Below are 14,934 nucleotides of genomic sequence, written 5' to 3' on the forward strand. Positions count from 1 at the left end.
TTTAACTCATTTAGACAAACATCAATCTCAATAGACAATATACGGAACTTCCGACCTAAACTCCAGCTGTGCGTTACGTAACGCATCTTCCTACGCGAGAAAGACATGTACCAGACACTCCTGTTTTGCTAATTTGCGAACTACGCCTTCAGTGAAAGCCGACAAAGATGTTGTCGGTGATATGCTGCTGTTTGAGCCGGTAGAATTCAAAAATTGTTAGCAGCTAGATTCTTTAACTTTTTTATTTATTGCGTTAATTTAATTATCGATATCTGTAATCGAGGTGATTAATCGCTTAGCAGTTCCTAATAATAATTGACTAATAAAATCGTAGAGTTGTTTAATTATAATTTATTTGTCGAATACATAAGATGCCGTGTGTTAGCAATGATATTTACACTGTACATAATAATGTTGTAATAATAATTGATTGCTTGGTAACTACGGAATTTTATGAACTTTCGATAGCGAGAATGTACGTAATAAATTTGTTCTTGCATGTAATACTGTTACATAGGCACGCGAATATGGCTGCATTCAAAGCTATAACTTTGGACATGATATGACACGATTCACGTTACGAAAATAGTAAAGCGAAACTTTTATTACGGTTTAATTAACGACACTCACGCGTCACATAAAACTTGCGACGTATGTTTCGTATTACATTTTATGTTGCATATATTTTATACGTTTTTTATATGTACAATTAACAATAAACCAATTGTTCTTTCTTAGCAAAGCAAGTTCTTTTATAATTTCGCTTTAATATCTTTAAATACTCTCGACACAAAATTCCAATATACATTTAAAACAGAATAATTTAAAAAATAAAGAGTTTTTTGATATAATTACATACTTGTAAATATTAAAAATATTATGTAAATATTGAGGAAATGATAACGTTCTAACTAAACTAAAATTAATGCAAAACAAATTTTATGCATCATTATTTCGAACTATAAGAAAATGAGGACTAAAATATGCGTATTTAATATGTATCGCGAGATAAGTACAGATTAAATACGTACATAATATTAAATATATCTGCATATTTTTATTTAATGCATATTTAATATATATGTATATTAAATCACAGGTTGGACATCATTATGTCTATCCCGTCAAATTTTACGAAATAATTTATATCTTTATGGGCTAGTTTGTGCAGTTTTATATCTTAATTTTGATCGCTTATACATACTGAGCTAGTAAAGTTAATTTATCATGACTTTATATATACATATAAAATTAAAATATATTTTAACGTACGTAAATAAATAAAATGTATCAGCATGTACGTAAAATTATATTAATATCGATCAGTAATGTATATATAAAATCATTTTATACATATTGCTATAAAAAATACGAGGTAGTACAAAAGAGCTTCATTTGTATGAACTATAATAAAATCCCCTTCAAAACGCTCTTCAAGAAATTATCATCTGTCGAAATCTCGATTAGTTTATATATAAATTTATGAAAAATGCAATGATAATTATTCATTGTGAATTCTGTCTGGTTTGTTTATATCACATCGGTTTGAGATAGATAAAAAATCTCCCATTAGCACATCCGTATCGCGTCTATCTATTCCCGTTAATACCAACACGAGTATGTGGTTTAAGCCAAGGAAAATCCTAACACATCTTCCAGCGAGTAGTCAAACAGTCTTAAATCCAGTTTGTACAGATCCGCCAGCTTACGAAGCTGCTTGTAGCTTAAAGTGGAGTAGTACTTGTCCAGTTTTCTCGATGTCGGTTCGCTGCTGGGCGGCTTAGTTGGGAAACTGCACAGATCACGATTGTATTTTCATTGCAACGTGTAGGACGTTTTGCGAGTCTGATTCTGTTGGTATTATTGTTCTCTGTTATCATATGCTCACCTAACAGACGTAACGCCTATCCGTTCAAGAATTTCCGTGGCGTCCTCGACCAAACTCTCATACTTGCTCACGAGATTATAATTAACTACACATGGCTGGCACAACTCGTTTATCGGTCTCCAATGTTCATTACGTGTTCCATTCTCGGAGTCGTCAGTCACAAAGTCAACAAACTCTCGAAATGTCACGTCATCACCATTCTTCAAGGATTCCAAGGTTGCATTTTGTCTATATTTCTATAAATAAGAATATTGTTAAATGATTATTGATGACTGATAGTTTTATTCAATTATTAAAATTAATCAGTAGCCACACGCAGCCAATTCATGCATATTTTTGTATAGATTGCATATATAAAATTGTATAATAAATTATATAATACAAAAATAATTTGTATTATACAATGAAAATATAATTATATTTCTTTAAAGTATAATTATATATCTTCACAATTACATATTAGATTTTAAAGAATTAGCAGAATCGTTTCTTACCTTGATGATTTTCTTGCCGAAACGGCTTTGGAAGTATTTTGCACTTTTCTCATGCTTAGGCTCCAGCTTATTCCGATAGGCCGACAGAAGTCTCTCCAAAGGATGTCGCACAACAATCAGCTTATCGTACGTCGCCAACTTCTTCTCTATGTCTGGCAGCGTGTAATTACTCAATCGTTGAAAGGTGCCCGGAGAATGAGCTTGGTCGGCTGGTATTTCTAAAGGATCGTTGCCGGCCCATTTTCCCGTCACGATCATTAACACGCGCTTCCAATTTGTGCAAGCAACCTGTTAAATAAAATACGTAAGAACGTAAGAATGATTTAATATTTTCCCTCGCATGTATTAGAGCAGATATTTAATCGGTAATTTCATCATTCTGGTTATTAGCATAGCTATTATTATTAATGATAATATAGCTATTCTGGATTATTATTTCAAGCACAATACAACATATTTTGAACCTTGGGAACGTAACAGTAGAGCAATTCATGCAAGTCGTCCACGAGGATATTTCTAAACGACTCTGGATTGAACGCGCCGACGTTGACCTCGTTACTTTCGAGCTCACAACTATATTGCAACCTTTCCTGTCGCTCCACCAAGACCGACCTGGCCAACGCATTTGGCCCTGTCCAGGAATAAATGTATTTGTTTCTCTCGGACGGTTTCTTCTCTCCTTCATCTGCGGAGATGTTCATGTTTCTGCTCGCGTCGGCGTTTTGCCATAAGATGATAATGAATAAAATTATCCTCTCCACTCGACATGTCATCGTTTATCTTTGTCCACTGCAGGCATTGAACTTCCTCGCAAAATATCCTACTGTCCTTGATAAAACTTGATTCTGCTGAAATATGTGTAATACGACTTACTTGACAATAACGATTTTCTATTCCGCTAAAACAAAACCAACAGTCTTATAAATTAAACTTTGATATCTCCTTGTACACTACATCTAATAATAAAATATCGTAATGTAACGTTATTAAAACACCGAGTTAGTGATTAAGCAAACATCGACAAAAATGAATTACATATTCAATCAGCGCATACATAATCTAACAAGATAATTAATGCAATTCATATTTATATAATGAATAGGATAAGAACTACAAAAATAGGAATTCCGATCGTTATATAATATTTAATTATACATTTACACGTGTAAACAAAAGGAAAATATTCTAATTTATGTATTATGTATTATTTATTTATTAAAATAAGAGAAATTTTTGAAATAATTGATGTAAATCAGTTATTTATTTTCCATATGAAAAGAAGAAAGATCTGGTCAGCGGAATTGCAGTTTCCGTTCTCGCTATCGCTATGATACCTTCATAAAATGCCACGCAGAAATAACAAGCCTATAAAAATGATATACTATACTAATCGGTAAGCGTAAGTAGGTGGTTATACTGTGTTCGATACTATCGATACGGACACGAAAACCTGGTTTACTTAGGACTGGCAATGACGTACATATTAGCCAGAATCAGTTTGATGTTTATTTCTGATAACTATTTTCTCAAACCGGTTTCATGAGTAGTTCTTGTTATTTTCACAACTTCTAATATTTTTATTCATAATAATACATTATATAATAACTATTTTGAACACTTTTATACATGGTTTGTTACTTAACTAGTTACTTATATAACAAAAGTCTGTTGCATGCAAAAGTTTGTTTTATACCTTTTCTGTTCTTTTTTGTATCTTCGTTTGTATTAGTAAGTTATCGCGGTTTCTTTTCCTCAATACAGACAGAATAAAGAATGAACGGTAACGTAACTTTCTAGGCCAATGTTACGGTCATAGCACAAAGAATATATACGTAAGAGTATAATCATACTACAATGCAGATAAATATCTGTTTCCTCGAGAATAATGTGTAGACATATTCAAATATTTATGAAAGGCGTATTACAAAAGTAGATCTGTATCTAATAAACATTGTTATATGTAAACATTTTCCAAATTTATTCCTTTTACAAGGAGTTTGATTAAAGACGTAGATTTTTCTAATGGTTAATTATTATATAATAATATACAATAATCTTTAACAACACATTGGAATATTAAATCCGGGCTTCTTGTGTTCTTCAGTTATGTAATATTGATATCCTATTTATATAAAAATGGTCACTGATATGTGATATGTGATAAGCGTATTTGATATAATAAATCATCACCTTTATCAAGAAAGCGAAGTACATTCGCGATATTTGATATTCGCGTGGCGTAAGGGCAAAAACCCGTATGGATTATGACATATTTTTACGTAAGCTAAAGTGACGAAAGACAGAAAAAAGTAATCAGGGCAACGACTTAAATTGACTGGAACAAAGTAGAAAAGAATGCGTGTGCCATAACGAAAATCAATGAAATATTCGGCCGTCATATTCAAATTCGTGATGACGTGAAGCGATGATTGCGCCGTAAGATTTTTACAATGATGCGCGCTGTTACGTAACAAGAATTTGGATTGAATAAAACACTAATCTAATCATGCCATATGGCATGACAACTCATTTAACACGTCCTTGAACATAGATTTGATACAATCATATGAACGCAAAGTCACATTAGCTCAATAATCGCTAATTCAAGTCAGTCTAGAGAAATTTATCAGTCGGATCGGTCTAGCGATAACATCATGCACAACATCATTAATGATACAGTCAGTCGTCCAAAAGGCGATTCCGTCCAATAAGATTGATCGATTCATAGCCACGACTTCTTGTTTGTTCAGTACTATAATCGCAAGGAAATTGCAACATGCACCTCGCATTAGAGCGACATGTGACAACTCTATCAGTTTCCACAAAGTACTCGCACGTGAACGTGGATCCTTGGAACCGAAACGAAAGCGTTGGTGTTGAACATTCCGTGAGACTTTGATCTTCGACTTTGAAAGCAACGGTACGTCACCAAACGATCATAAAGCAGATGTACGTCGTCAAACGATCATAGTGACAAGCAGTGCCGGTCCGAAAAAAGAAATTCGCAAAAACGCTTCATGAAAGCAGAAACACACTTACGTTTCACCGTTTTCGAAAACTTGAAGAAACTTGGAGGAGCAGAATGCTGATGATGCAGAGTGAACCAAGTTTTTGAACTCGACAATGCGGATATCGTGCGAATACCGTGGAAATACGAGCGGTCAAACAGCCGATGCAAGTAGCCGGCGATCGTCTTAGGTCGCCTGGAAGACCCTCAGGAACGTAGCGAAGATCATGTCGGTGTATAAAGTGAAAGAACGCTGCGCGCGCCTCCACTCTCTGGTTCTCGTTCTCTTTTTGACCGTCCTGAATCGGTCCGTCCTCCTTCGACCTGGGTCCACGAAGCGACTCCTTACTACTTGCCCCACCTATGGCTTTAACTTTTCCATGTGTATCCATATATACATATCCGGTGTACGAAAGATTACGTATTTGATTTCTTCAGCATGTACACATGTGTGTGTGTGTGTGTGTGTGTGTGTGTGTGTGTGTGTGTGTGTAATATATATATATATATATATACACATATGTCTGAAGAAACCAAAGGCCCACATATGAGGAAAGGCACTAAAAACAGACATATTTTCCCATTTCAATAAGCTGCAGAAAATATTACAAGGTCAATGCAGACCTTTTGTAATTAATCAATGAATTTTTTGCTGCATTCAAAATCAGTTTCAAATCAGTTTATGCAAACATTTGCATAATTTACCTGTACGAACACTGCGCATTCTACAGTTTTGCACTTTTATATCGAGACTGTAAAAGGCCAACTCTGTAACAGCTCACTTGTACTTCGCGAAATGATGTATAATTGACGATTCCGTTGAAGCCTTTTCATTCTACCTTGCTTTCACTTTTGTGACATACATGCCAATTCTTCTTGTGTTCTCTCCGGTGTACGAAGGATTACGTATGCGATGCAAGTAATTTTTTGTTACGTAATTTACATGAATTTATATAATCACCCTTATATAATCTTTATATATATTTATTTATTTATTTTCTTAATGGTAATATATAATAATCATATATTGGTTTTTTTATCCTTTATCGCATCTTGTTGGATATTGTATAATATAAAATTTCAGATTTTCCGATAGATTTTCTAAAAACAGGAATATCTGAAATAATCAACGTACAATTTCAGAAATATTGAAGAAATCAGAAAACACTGTTTTATTGCTATTTAGAGAAGCTTGATTATTGAACTAATCCAGTTCGAAAAGTCTGAAATTACTTATTGCACAATCCAATATGTAAAACAAAAATTATGAGCAAAAATAATGATATATGCTGGAATATCGATTTTTTTCAAACTGCTGTAAATAATCGAACTAATAATAAATTACAATTATATTTATTAATCTAACAAATTTAAACAAATTCTAAAATTCTAAATCTAAAATTTTTAATTTCTATTATACAAAAATAGGTTTTGATTATAGCAGTAAAATTAAAACATTTTCTATTTAAATTTGATTATGTTCATTTCCATTATTATCTAGTCAGAGATAAATTAACAATTCCAGTTGCAAAATATAGCAATTAGTCGTTTCCGTTACTAACAATATCGAATAACGTATAAATACATTATCAGTTGTGTCCACAAAGTGGAAGTTTTAGAGGACGATTGTCTCTGCTATAACTTTACTTATAATGTTATAATTGACGCAAATTATATGAGTAAAAATTAGTTTAAACTAAAGGCCCTTGCACAATAGGTGATAGCGATAGGCGAAATTCGGAAATTTTGTCGCTATTGCCTGTTCCGTTTTGCATTCTGCATTGGCATTTTCTAATGTTGGAATTCTCTATTTCTATTGCTGTGCTTTCGCTATTGCTTTATACTATTGCCTCTGCTATTTTTCTATCGCTATCGCTATCGCCTATCGCTATTGCCTATTGTGCAAGGGCCTTAATTACAATTGCATGATCATCGCGAACGTTGCAACAAATGTAACAAAAATGAAAAGTCTGAGAAACAGATGAATAGTTCAACCAATGAATAATTAAAATAAGTTAAGTAGCTAGGAAGCGTATTGATATAAACTATAAAGGAAACTTATTTTATAATTGTGAAACATAGATAAACATCCCATTATTTATAATAATAGGTCATATTCAAACAACGAAAAGAATATATATAAAGCATATATCGTAAAGCTTATTAAATATTGGATTAGATAACTAACTGAATTTTCCAAATTAAAGCATTAATATAAAATATATAATATGCAACAACTCGGGGAATACAAACATTGAAAATCTAAATAAGATCAAATAAAATTATATTGCGTTGCACTTAAAAAAAATGGCAAACCAATTCGATTTTACCTAAAACATATAATATTACATAATCTAATGCTATAATGATACGCACGCCATAAGATATCTTGAAGAAAATAACATAAATTAATTTAAAAACTTTTATCAACGGAATGTATCAGATGCTTGATAATTCTTCCATTGCAAATACTTAAACTATAACATTATTTTATATGCAATTATCCATATTAATTATGGCGATCTTTTACGAATATAGATCAAAAAGAACAATACATAATCACAATATTTATATTTGTGCAAAAAGATTACAGATGCATATTCTGTTGTATATTTATTTAATATAGGATGATACGTGTAAATAAAAAACGTGGTCTTAAAGTTAAATTTCTTGTAAGACTTAATCAAGACGTAATTAAATAAAAAAGTATTTTTAAAATATACATAAAATTTACATACAATCATCAATTAAAGAAATAAAGATCTACATACAATGATATAGAATAGAAAATCAATATCCTGAATTATAAATATTACTAACGCAAAAATGCATAGACATGTATAATATACAGCATGAAATCAATGATTTAATCGCATATAATTGTGAAAGAATATTGTAATTTTAATATCTCTCTATTATATAGTAGCTTTTAAAAGTTAATTTACACAACGTTGAGCAATTATACAGAATATTTTATTTCATAATTTATAACTGACAATTTATATGTATATAATGACATTTGCAAATACGTTTTTGTTAATAGTGTTATAAATATACGAATTACGCACAACATTTCGTTTTATATCTTGTCTGGGAGTTTCATGGATTTATGTCAGTATCATTTGTATATAAATTTTTATGCTAAAAGAATTTAATTTTCTCTGTTGTAATCATGTTATGAAAAAAAGACAAAAAAGACTTTTGCAAAAACAAGATGAAAAGTATAATTTTCTCATAACATGAGAACACTAGAGATAATTAAATTCTTAAAATTCTTAAAATTTATGTACAAATGATATATACTATATACTATATACTATATATGATATATACTAACATAAATCCACAAAACCCTCAGCATATAGAGAAAGCGACGTAACTTCTCGGTTCGTACTTTTATATGCACACTCAGTTGCAACGTTTAGTCTTGCTGTGGCTTTCGTTCTGTGAGCATTTCTTGACCCGTGCAAACGTAACATGTGATAATCCATATCGACAGTACACCCAGAAAGTGAATAACAGTGAGGCTATTGTGATCGAGAGAAAAAGAGAACATAGCATCCGGTAATATGTTATTTCAAAAGAAGCAATTGCAGTGTTATGCAACTGCAATTGCAAACTCTAACGCAGATGCTTCATGTATCGTACAATTAAGTGCATTAATGACATTCAGTGCGTTCATTGACCCGAAATTGTCATCTGCAATAATGAACAAATATTTTATTGTTTGCAAAGATTAACTATGCGGTTTTAATTATTTCGCGGTCGTAAGGAATCTGAAATTCATAATTTGAAATCAAATATCTTTGTAAATGTAAACATATCGAATAGCATGATGTTATTATGTTATTAATATACAATTTTTATCTGAAAACCATGATTATGTATACTTATTAAACTACATTTTAGTAAAATGCAATTATCTGATAGATTTCCTTTATTCTCGACCAATCTGGCTATTATTATATTAATAATTCACGACGTTTCGGCCAACGATTGAGGCCCTTTTTTTTGTTGAGATGGTTAAGAACTTGAAGATTGAAACCGATGAAGTACTTGACTCGTTGGACGTTACGTCACTGTTCATTAATATTCCATCAGAATTAACAACAGATGGAATTGAAAAAAGATGGTGCTATTTCGAGAGGCACGAAACTCAATCTTAATCAATTCAGATACACAATAAGATTTGTTTTGGAATGTATAAGCAGATGAGACTTCAGGTTTGATAACCAGTTTTATAATAAATATTCGATTTTCTATGGGCTCTCCACTATCACCTGTGTTGACTGATATGGTGATGGATCTAGTGACTCACTGTATTAATGGGCTCGATTTTAATTTAAGGACTTATCTTACAATAGATATGTGGACGACATATTCGCTATTTTTCCAAAGAATAAGATACAAAAGATTCTCAGCGCTTTTAATGACTTTCATCCAAGATTACAATTTACATGTGAAATGGAGATTGATAATGCGATTAACTTCTTAGATGTTAATCACATTATCAATCTTCATTTCACATGTATAATAATCAGAATACTGATGTGGTTTATAAGATTGATTGTTTGCAATGTAACGCATGTTATATCGGACAAACTAAAAGCGGGCACCCGCGAGTGCCCAGCTGCTGGGCATATCGACAAATGAATAATGAGACTGCGTAGAAATATTTCCATATATATGGATGGTAACTAATAAACAATCAGAGGTTCGCGTTTTCGGTGCCAGTCGTTAGAAGTATAGTAAAACAGATTTCTATCGAATATTATATTAATTAAATGTATTAAAAATTGTGTTACTATGTTATATGTTATATGTTGTTTAATTTAGTGCGATATATTTGTGGGCGCTGCGAGTGCGTATCTCCGCTCCTGTTTTAATCTCTTTTTTTTTTGTCGCGGGCATCTAACGCGTTCAGCTTTGCCCGCGGGTAACTGGGCGCCCACGGACAGTGCCCACTTGCCGATTCTTGTATTACTGTATTTTAGAAAGCGACTTGACTTTATCAAACACTTGAAAAGGGCCTCAATCGTTGGCCGAAACGTCGTGAATTATTAATGTAATAATAGCCAGATTGGTCGAGAATAAAGGAAATCTATTAGTTTGTGATTTACTGGCGACATAAAGGATCGATTGCTAAAATGCAATTATGTTCATGAAAAATTAAAACATGGAAAATAGAGAGAGAGAGAGAGAGAGAATTAATTGTACATTAAGATATTTTATGTATATTTCCTATCAGATATCAATTCATACGCAAGTTTCTATCAATCAATTAATCAATCCATTTATTTTCAGTCTTTCGGCCAAGAAAAGAACTCGGTTTACAATTCTTATTTTACGCACTCATTCCTTCACATATCTTATGTTATAATCATTATTATAACATAATCAGTATTATGTTATAATACTATTATTATTTATATTATATAAATTAACAATATAAATTACATAAAATAATTACTTAACTTTAATTAATAATATAATAATAATTACTTAACTTATTTTAGAATTATAATATGTAAAAGAAATAAGGATCAAGCTCGACAATAAACATATTTTTATAAAAACATAAAAATGCAAAATAAAATCGCATTGCCAATTATTAATTAGCTATATTAAATTGTTTCCAAAATTGCATTGACTGTGTCTGATTTTTAAAACTGTTTATGACCTGTATAAAAAAATATATATTTTGCGAGTGTTTTCTATGTTTTTCATTGCTCAAGTTCAGTAATGAGAAAGAAATTAATAAGATAAAATGTAGATATGCAATTGGTAATTTATCCTTAATAAATAATTAATATAAATAAATATATAATTAAAATATAGTTACCGCAGTTCTACCTTTTTCCTATTTAGGCGGATAAGATTCTCGCGTTAGAACTGTCGGCTGCGAATACATATTCGTGACGTTAATGAAATATATCTTTCGGTTTTTCGGAAATCGTCGGGAATGCGATGGAAACATCTGACATCCTATTGTAGAAAGAGACAGCATCTCCCATACCGCTAATTTCATAACTTGGTCTTACACTCTGACGTAGATTCTTAAATCCATGATCTGAAAACGTTAGCCTACTACATATATTTACTTATGTATTCTGTTATGATAATGAAATGCCACATATTAAACTTAAAAAAGAAGATATGATACAAAATGATTAATATATTAAGAAGTGCATTAAAAAACTAATATAAATCAAGAATATCGAGGCTGCCTCGACGACGTCACTACAATAAGAACTTATGCAATTTTATAAGTCATTGTGTGTTAAGAAATATGAATTATATTGCAGAATTTTACTTTTAATATATTCGCAGCCGGCAGATCAGCCGCAAGAATCTTACCTGCCTAGATATGAAAAAGCAATTACTAGGATAGAACTACGTCAGCGGCAACTAGGTAAAGATTTTAAAATGACGTAGAACTACGTCACGTCGTCGGCAACCAGCAGCTGAAAAACTTAATAATAATTTTAAAATGACATAAAACTACTAATATCACCGGCTGCGAATGTGTTAAATCTAGAATAATGTGCATTTAATGTGCGTTGTATAATAAATAGATAAAAAGCAAAGTATTTTTGTAATACTTTTATTTATGCATTTGTTTTTTGATTACAGGTAATAATAGGATATAACAGGATAAAATACCAGGATAAAAAGTAAAGCGAAAAGATGCTGCAACAAATAATATCCTGGCTGTTTGTCAGCTTAATTATTTTATGGATTTTATTGGTACCTATTAAAAGTATGTTACATGCTCTATGGGAAATATTTATAGAGATATACGATAGAAAACTTATTAATCTCCCTGTTACATTTGGCGAATGGGCAGGTAAGTAACATACGTGTGCGCGTGCACACAAGCACATATTACTTTTTCAATATCTTTTATTTCTTAAATTGTCTATCTCTAAATATTGTTTGTTTATATTTCTATTTTTAATCGTAAAATTTCATAACTTAGTATTTTTATAACAATTTTTAATAAATAATAATAAAAGGAAAACCAAAAAATGTTTTTAAATTAATTTTGTTAATATACAATTTATATATTATACATTATAACATTATGTTAATTAAGAACTTTATTATATAATTTATATTACATTATTTCAAGTGTATTAAAGAATTATTGATAACGAAAACCGTTTTAGTTGTTACTGGCTCAACTGACGGTATCGGCAAAGCTTACGCTAAAGAATTAGCTGCGAGAGATATGAATCTGATTCTAATCAGCCGTAATCTAGAAAAACTTGAAAAAACGAAAAAGGAGATACTTGAAATAAATTCTAAAGTGAAGATAAAACTCATAGCGGCAGATTTTAGTGAAGGAAAAGAAGCGTTTAACAAGATTCGTCCTGAATTAGAAGGGATGCCCATCGGTATATTAGGTAATTAAATAATTCATTTAACTTTTATTATCTTTATTTTAGGTATTCGGTGACTTTAACTTATTCTTACGTAATCGGCAAAAAGAACAGATAAATTTAGCGAAAATTAACATGTTTACACATTATAATCAACTATGTACTTTTATTTTTTTTATACCTATACTTTTTATTCCCTTTCTTGGCGAGAAGCTGAAATTAGTAATAAATTTAAACTATGACAAGCTATTTCTAAGAAATCCGTATTATCTTCTTATATTCAGCAATAGAGAGAATGAAATTTTCGAGAATAATCATAAAATAAAATTGTTGTTTTATTTCTGCACCCATTTATACATGTGTGCATGTGTGTGTATGTGTGTCGCTCATATCTGAAATAAGCAATAATACATATCGCAATGAGTAATGTTATTCTCAATATAAATAATTCTCAATATGATTATTAAATGACTTTTTCGAAACAAATTGCCTAATCGACTGACTCTTTTTGTGAATTCTCATTTTCAGTTAACAACGTTGGCATAATGTATGATTATCCCATGTACCTCGGGGAAGTACCTGAGGAAAAGCTGTGGGATCTGATCACTGTGAATGTGGGCGCAACTACGCTAATGACTAGGCTGGTCATTAAACAAATGCAGGCACGTAAACGAGGTGCAATTGTAAATGTCTCCTCCGGATCAGAGTTCCAACCGCTGCCCTTAATGACTGTATACGCCGCCTCGAAAATGTATATGAAGAGCTTCTCTGACGCTGTGAGAGCGGAATACTCGCGATTCGGCATAACTGTTCAACATCTATCGCCTTTCTTCATCACTACCAAAATGAACGCGTACAGTCATCGGCTTCAGGTATATGAACTTATGTACAAAGTCAAAATAGCATAATCAGAATTAAGTGTAAATCTTTAATTAGTCAATAATATTAGGAGTGGAAGGGAGAAAGACATTATTAATCTTACATTTTTGTTTCTTGCTTCTAATTATATATTAATTTTGTTTGTAATATTAATTTTGAATGATCTCAGAATTATTAAAAACACTTATATATATCCTTATTTCTTTTATTGAAAAATGCAGGTTTCGAGTGTACTTATTCCCGATGCCACAAGCTACGCGAGGAGTGCCGTTGCTACTCTTGGCAAAACGGATACCAATACTGGATACTGGAGTCACAGCATCCAAAAATTTATTCTTTTAATATTTCCTATGTGGATCAGGATAAAAGTCGGACTTATCTTAAATAATAATTTCCGGCAAGATTATTTTAAACAAGAACAGGAAAAGGAATCACAATAAAATTTTTTATGACGTATACTATATGCAAAGGGTATATTAAGACTATATAGACAATAATTTTAATCGTACATAAAGTTATAAATAATGTATTTTTTAAATATTTTTATAGTGTCTTTTTTAATGAAATGATATTATATGATATTAATGATATATTAAAAATAATAATAGTTACGTTCGAATTAAAAATCATGGAAAATATAATTATCTGCAATGAAATACATTGTAACATTTACTTATATAATATTCACAACAACAAACATTGGTAAAACATTAATGGACACCAGGGCAATATTCATAGATCCCACTTTCGTTCTTATAGATAGTTTTAAGTATATCTTTTACTATTAAAGTTATCTATTGGCTAATAAATATATAATAAAACTGTTGCAAAGCAACATAAAGTAGTATCGCAGCCAGTAAGTTCAGTTCTGCATATAAGTTCCAATCAAGTACCAACCATTCTGTTACTTACTATAGCCACATTTGCAATTTAGGCCCGCTTCTACCAATGCCATTTATCTTTAACCGTAGTTTAACTCAGACTACCTGCCTTAGATCTAAGTTTAAACCATGATTGAAAAACCGGCCCTTAGAAAGACGAAGAGTGAGTTAATCGACGATTAAATTAACTGAACTTTAGTCGACGTGGCCCTTAGTAGCATTAGGGATCCCAGGCAGCACATATTGGTTTCAAAACCGTTTCATAAACGTTTTGCCGTAACGTTTCATAACCATTTTATTGAAACGTTTATTTAGGAAAAAAATGTCCAACGAAAAACCGTTAAGAGAAACGTTTCTTTTTCGGCAAAAAAACGTTTCAGAAACCATCAGAAAAATATTTATC

At 31.3% G+C, this 14,934-nt stretch overlaps 2 protein-coding genes across 5 annotated transcripts; one reads left to right on the forward strand and one right to left on the reverse strand.

The window, feature by feature from the left end:
- Positions 1-331: 331 nt before the first annotated feature.
- Positions 332-5,612, reverse strand: LOC105286485 (carbohydrate sulfotransferase 11). 2 transcript variants are annotated; one of them, XM_011351471.2, is made up of 5 exons: positions 5,422-5,612; positions 2,847-3,227; positions 2,383-2,670; positions 1,889-2,124; positions 332-1,792 (listed from the first exon to the last, which is right to left on the reverse strand). In XM_011351471.2, exons 2-5 carry the CDS (start codon positions 3,153-3,155, stop codon positions 1,627-1,629), a joined length of 999 nt encoding a protein of 332 aa, XP_011349773.1. In that variant the 5' UTR covers positions 3,156-3,227; positions 5,422-5,612; the 3' UTR covers positions 332-1,626. The 2 variants fall into 2 exon arrangements, with proteins under 2 accessions (XP_011349773.1, XP_011349772.1); XM_011351470.2 differs by having other exon boundaries at positions 2,847-3,230; positions 5,422-5,611.
- On the forward strand, positions 3,597-14,216 carry LOC105286483 (inactive hydroxysteroid dehydrogenase-like protein 1). 3 transcript variants are annotated; one of them, XM_011351463.3, is made up of 5 exons: positions 3,597-5,302; positions 12,023-12,236; positions 12,559-12,795; positions 13,300-13,643; positions 13,872-14,090. In XM_011351463.3, exons 2-5 carry the CDS (start codon positions 12,077-12,079, stop codon positions 14,088-14,090), a joined length of 960 nt encoding a protein of 319 aa, XP_011349765.1. In that variant the 5' UTR covers positions 3,597-5,302; positions 12,023-12,076. The 3 variants fall into 3 exon arrangements, with proteins under 3 accessions (XP_011349765.1, XP_011349767.1, XP_026825356.1); XM_011351465.3 differs by lacking the exon at positions 3,597-5,302 and adding an exon at positions 8,679-8,953; XM_026969555.1 differs by lacking the exon at positions 3,597-5,302 and having other exon boundaries at positions 12,077-12,236; positions 13,872-14,216.
- Positions 14,217-14,934: the final 718 nt, after the last annotated feature.

The sequence above is a fragment of the Ooceraea biroi genome, chromosome 5 (assembly GCF_003672135.1).
Source record: "Ooceraea biroi isolate clonal line C1 chromosome 5, Obir_v5.4, whole genome shotgun sequence".
Lineage (NCBI taxonomy): Eukaryota > Metazoa > Arthropoda > Insecta > Hymenoptera > Formicidae > Ooceraea > Ooceraea biroi.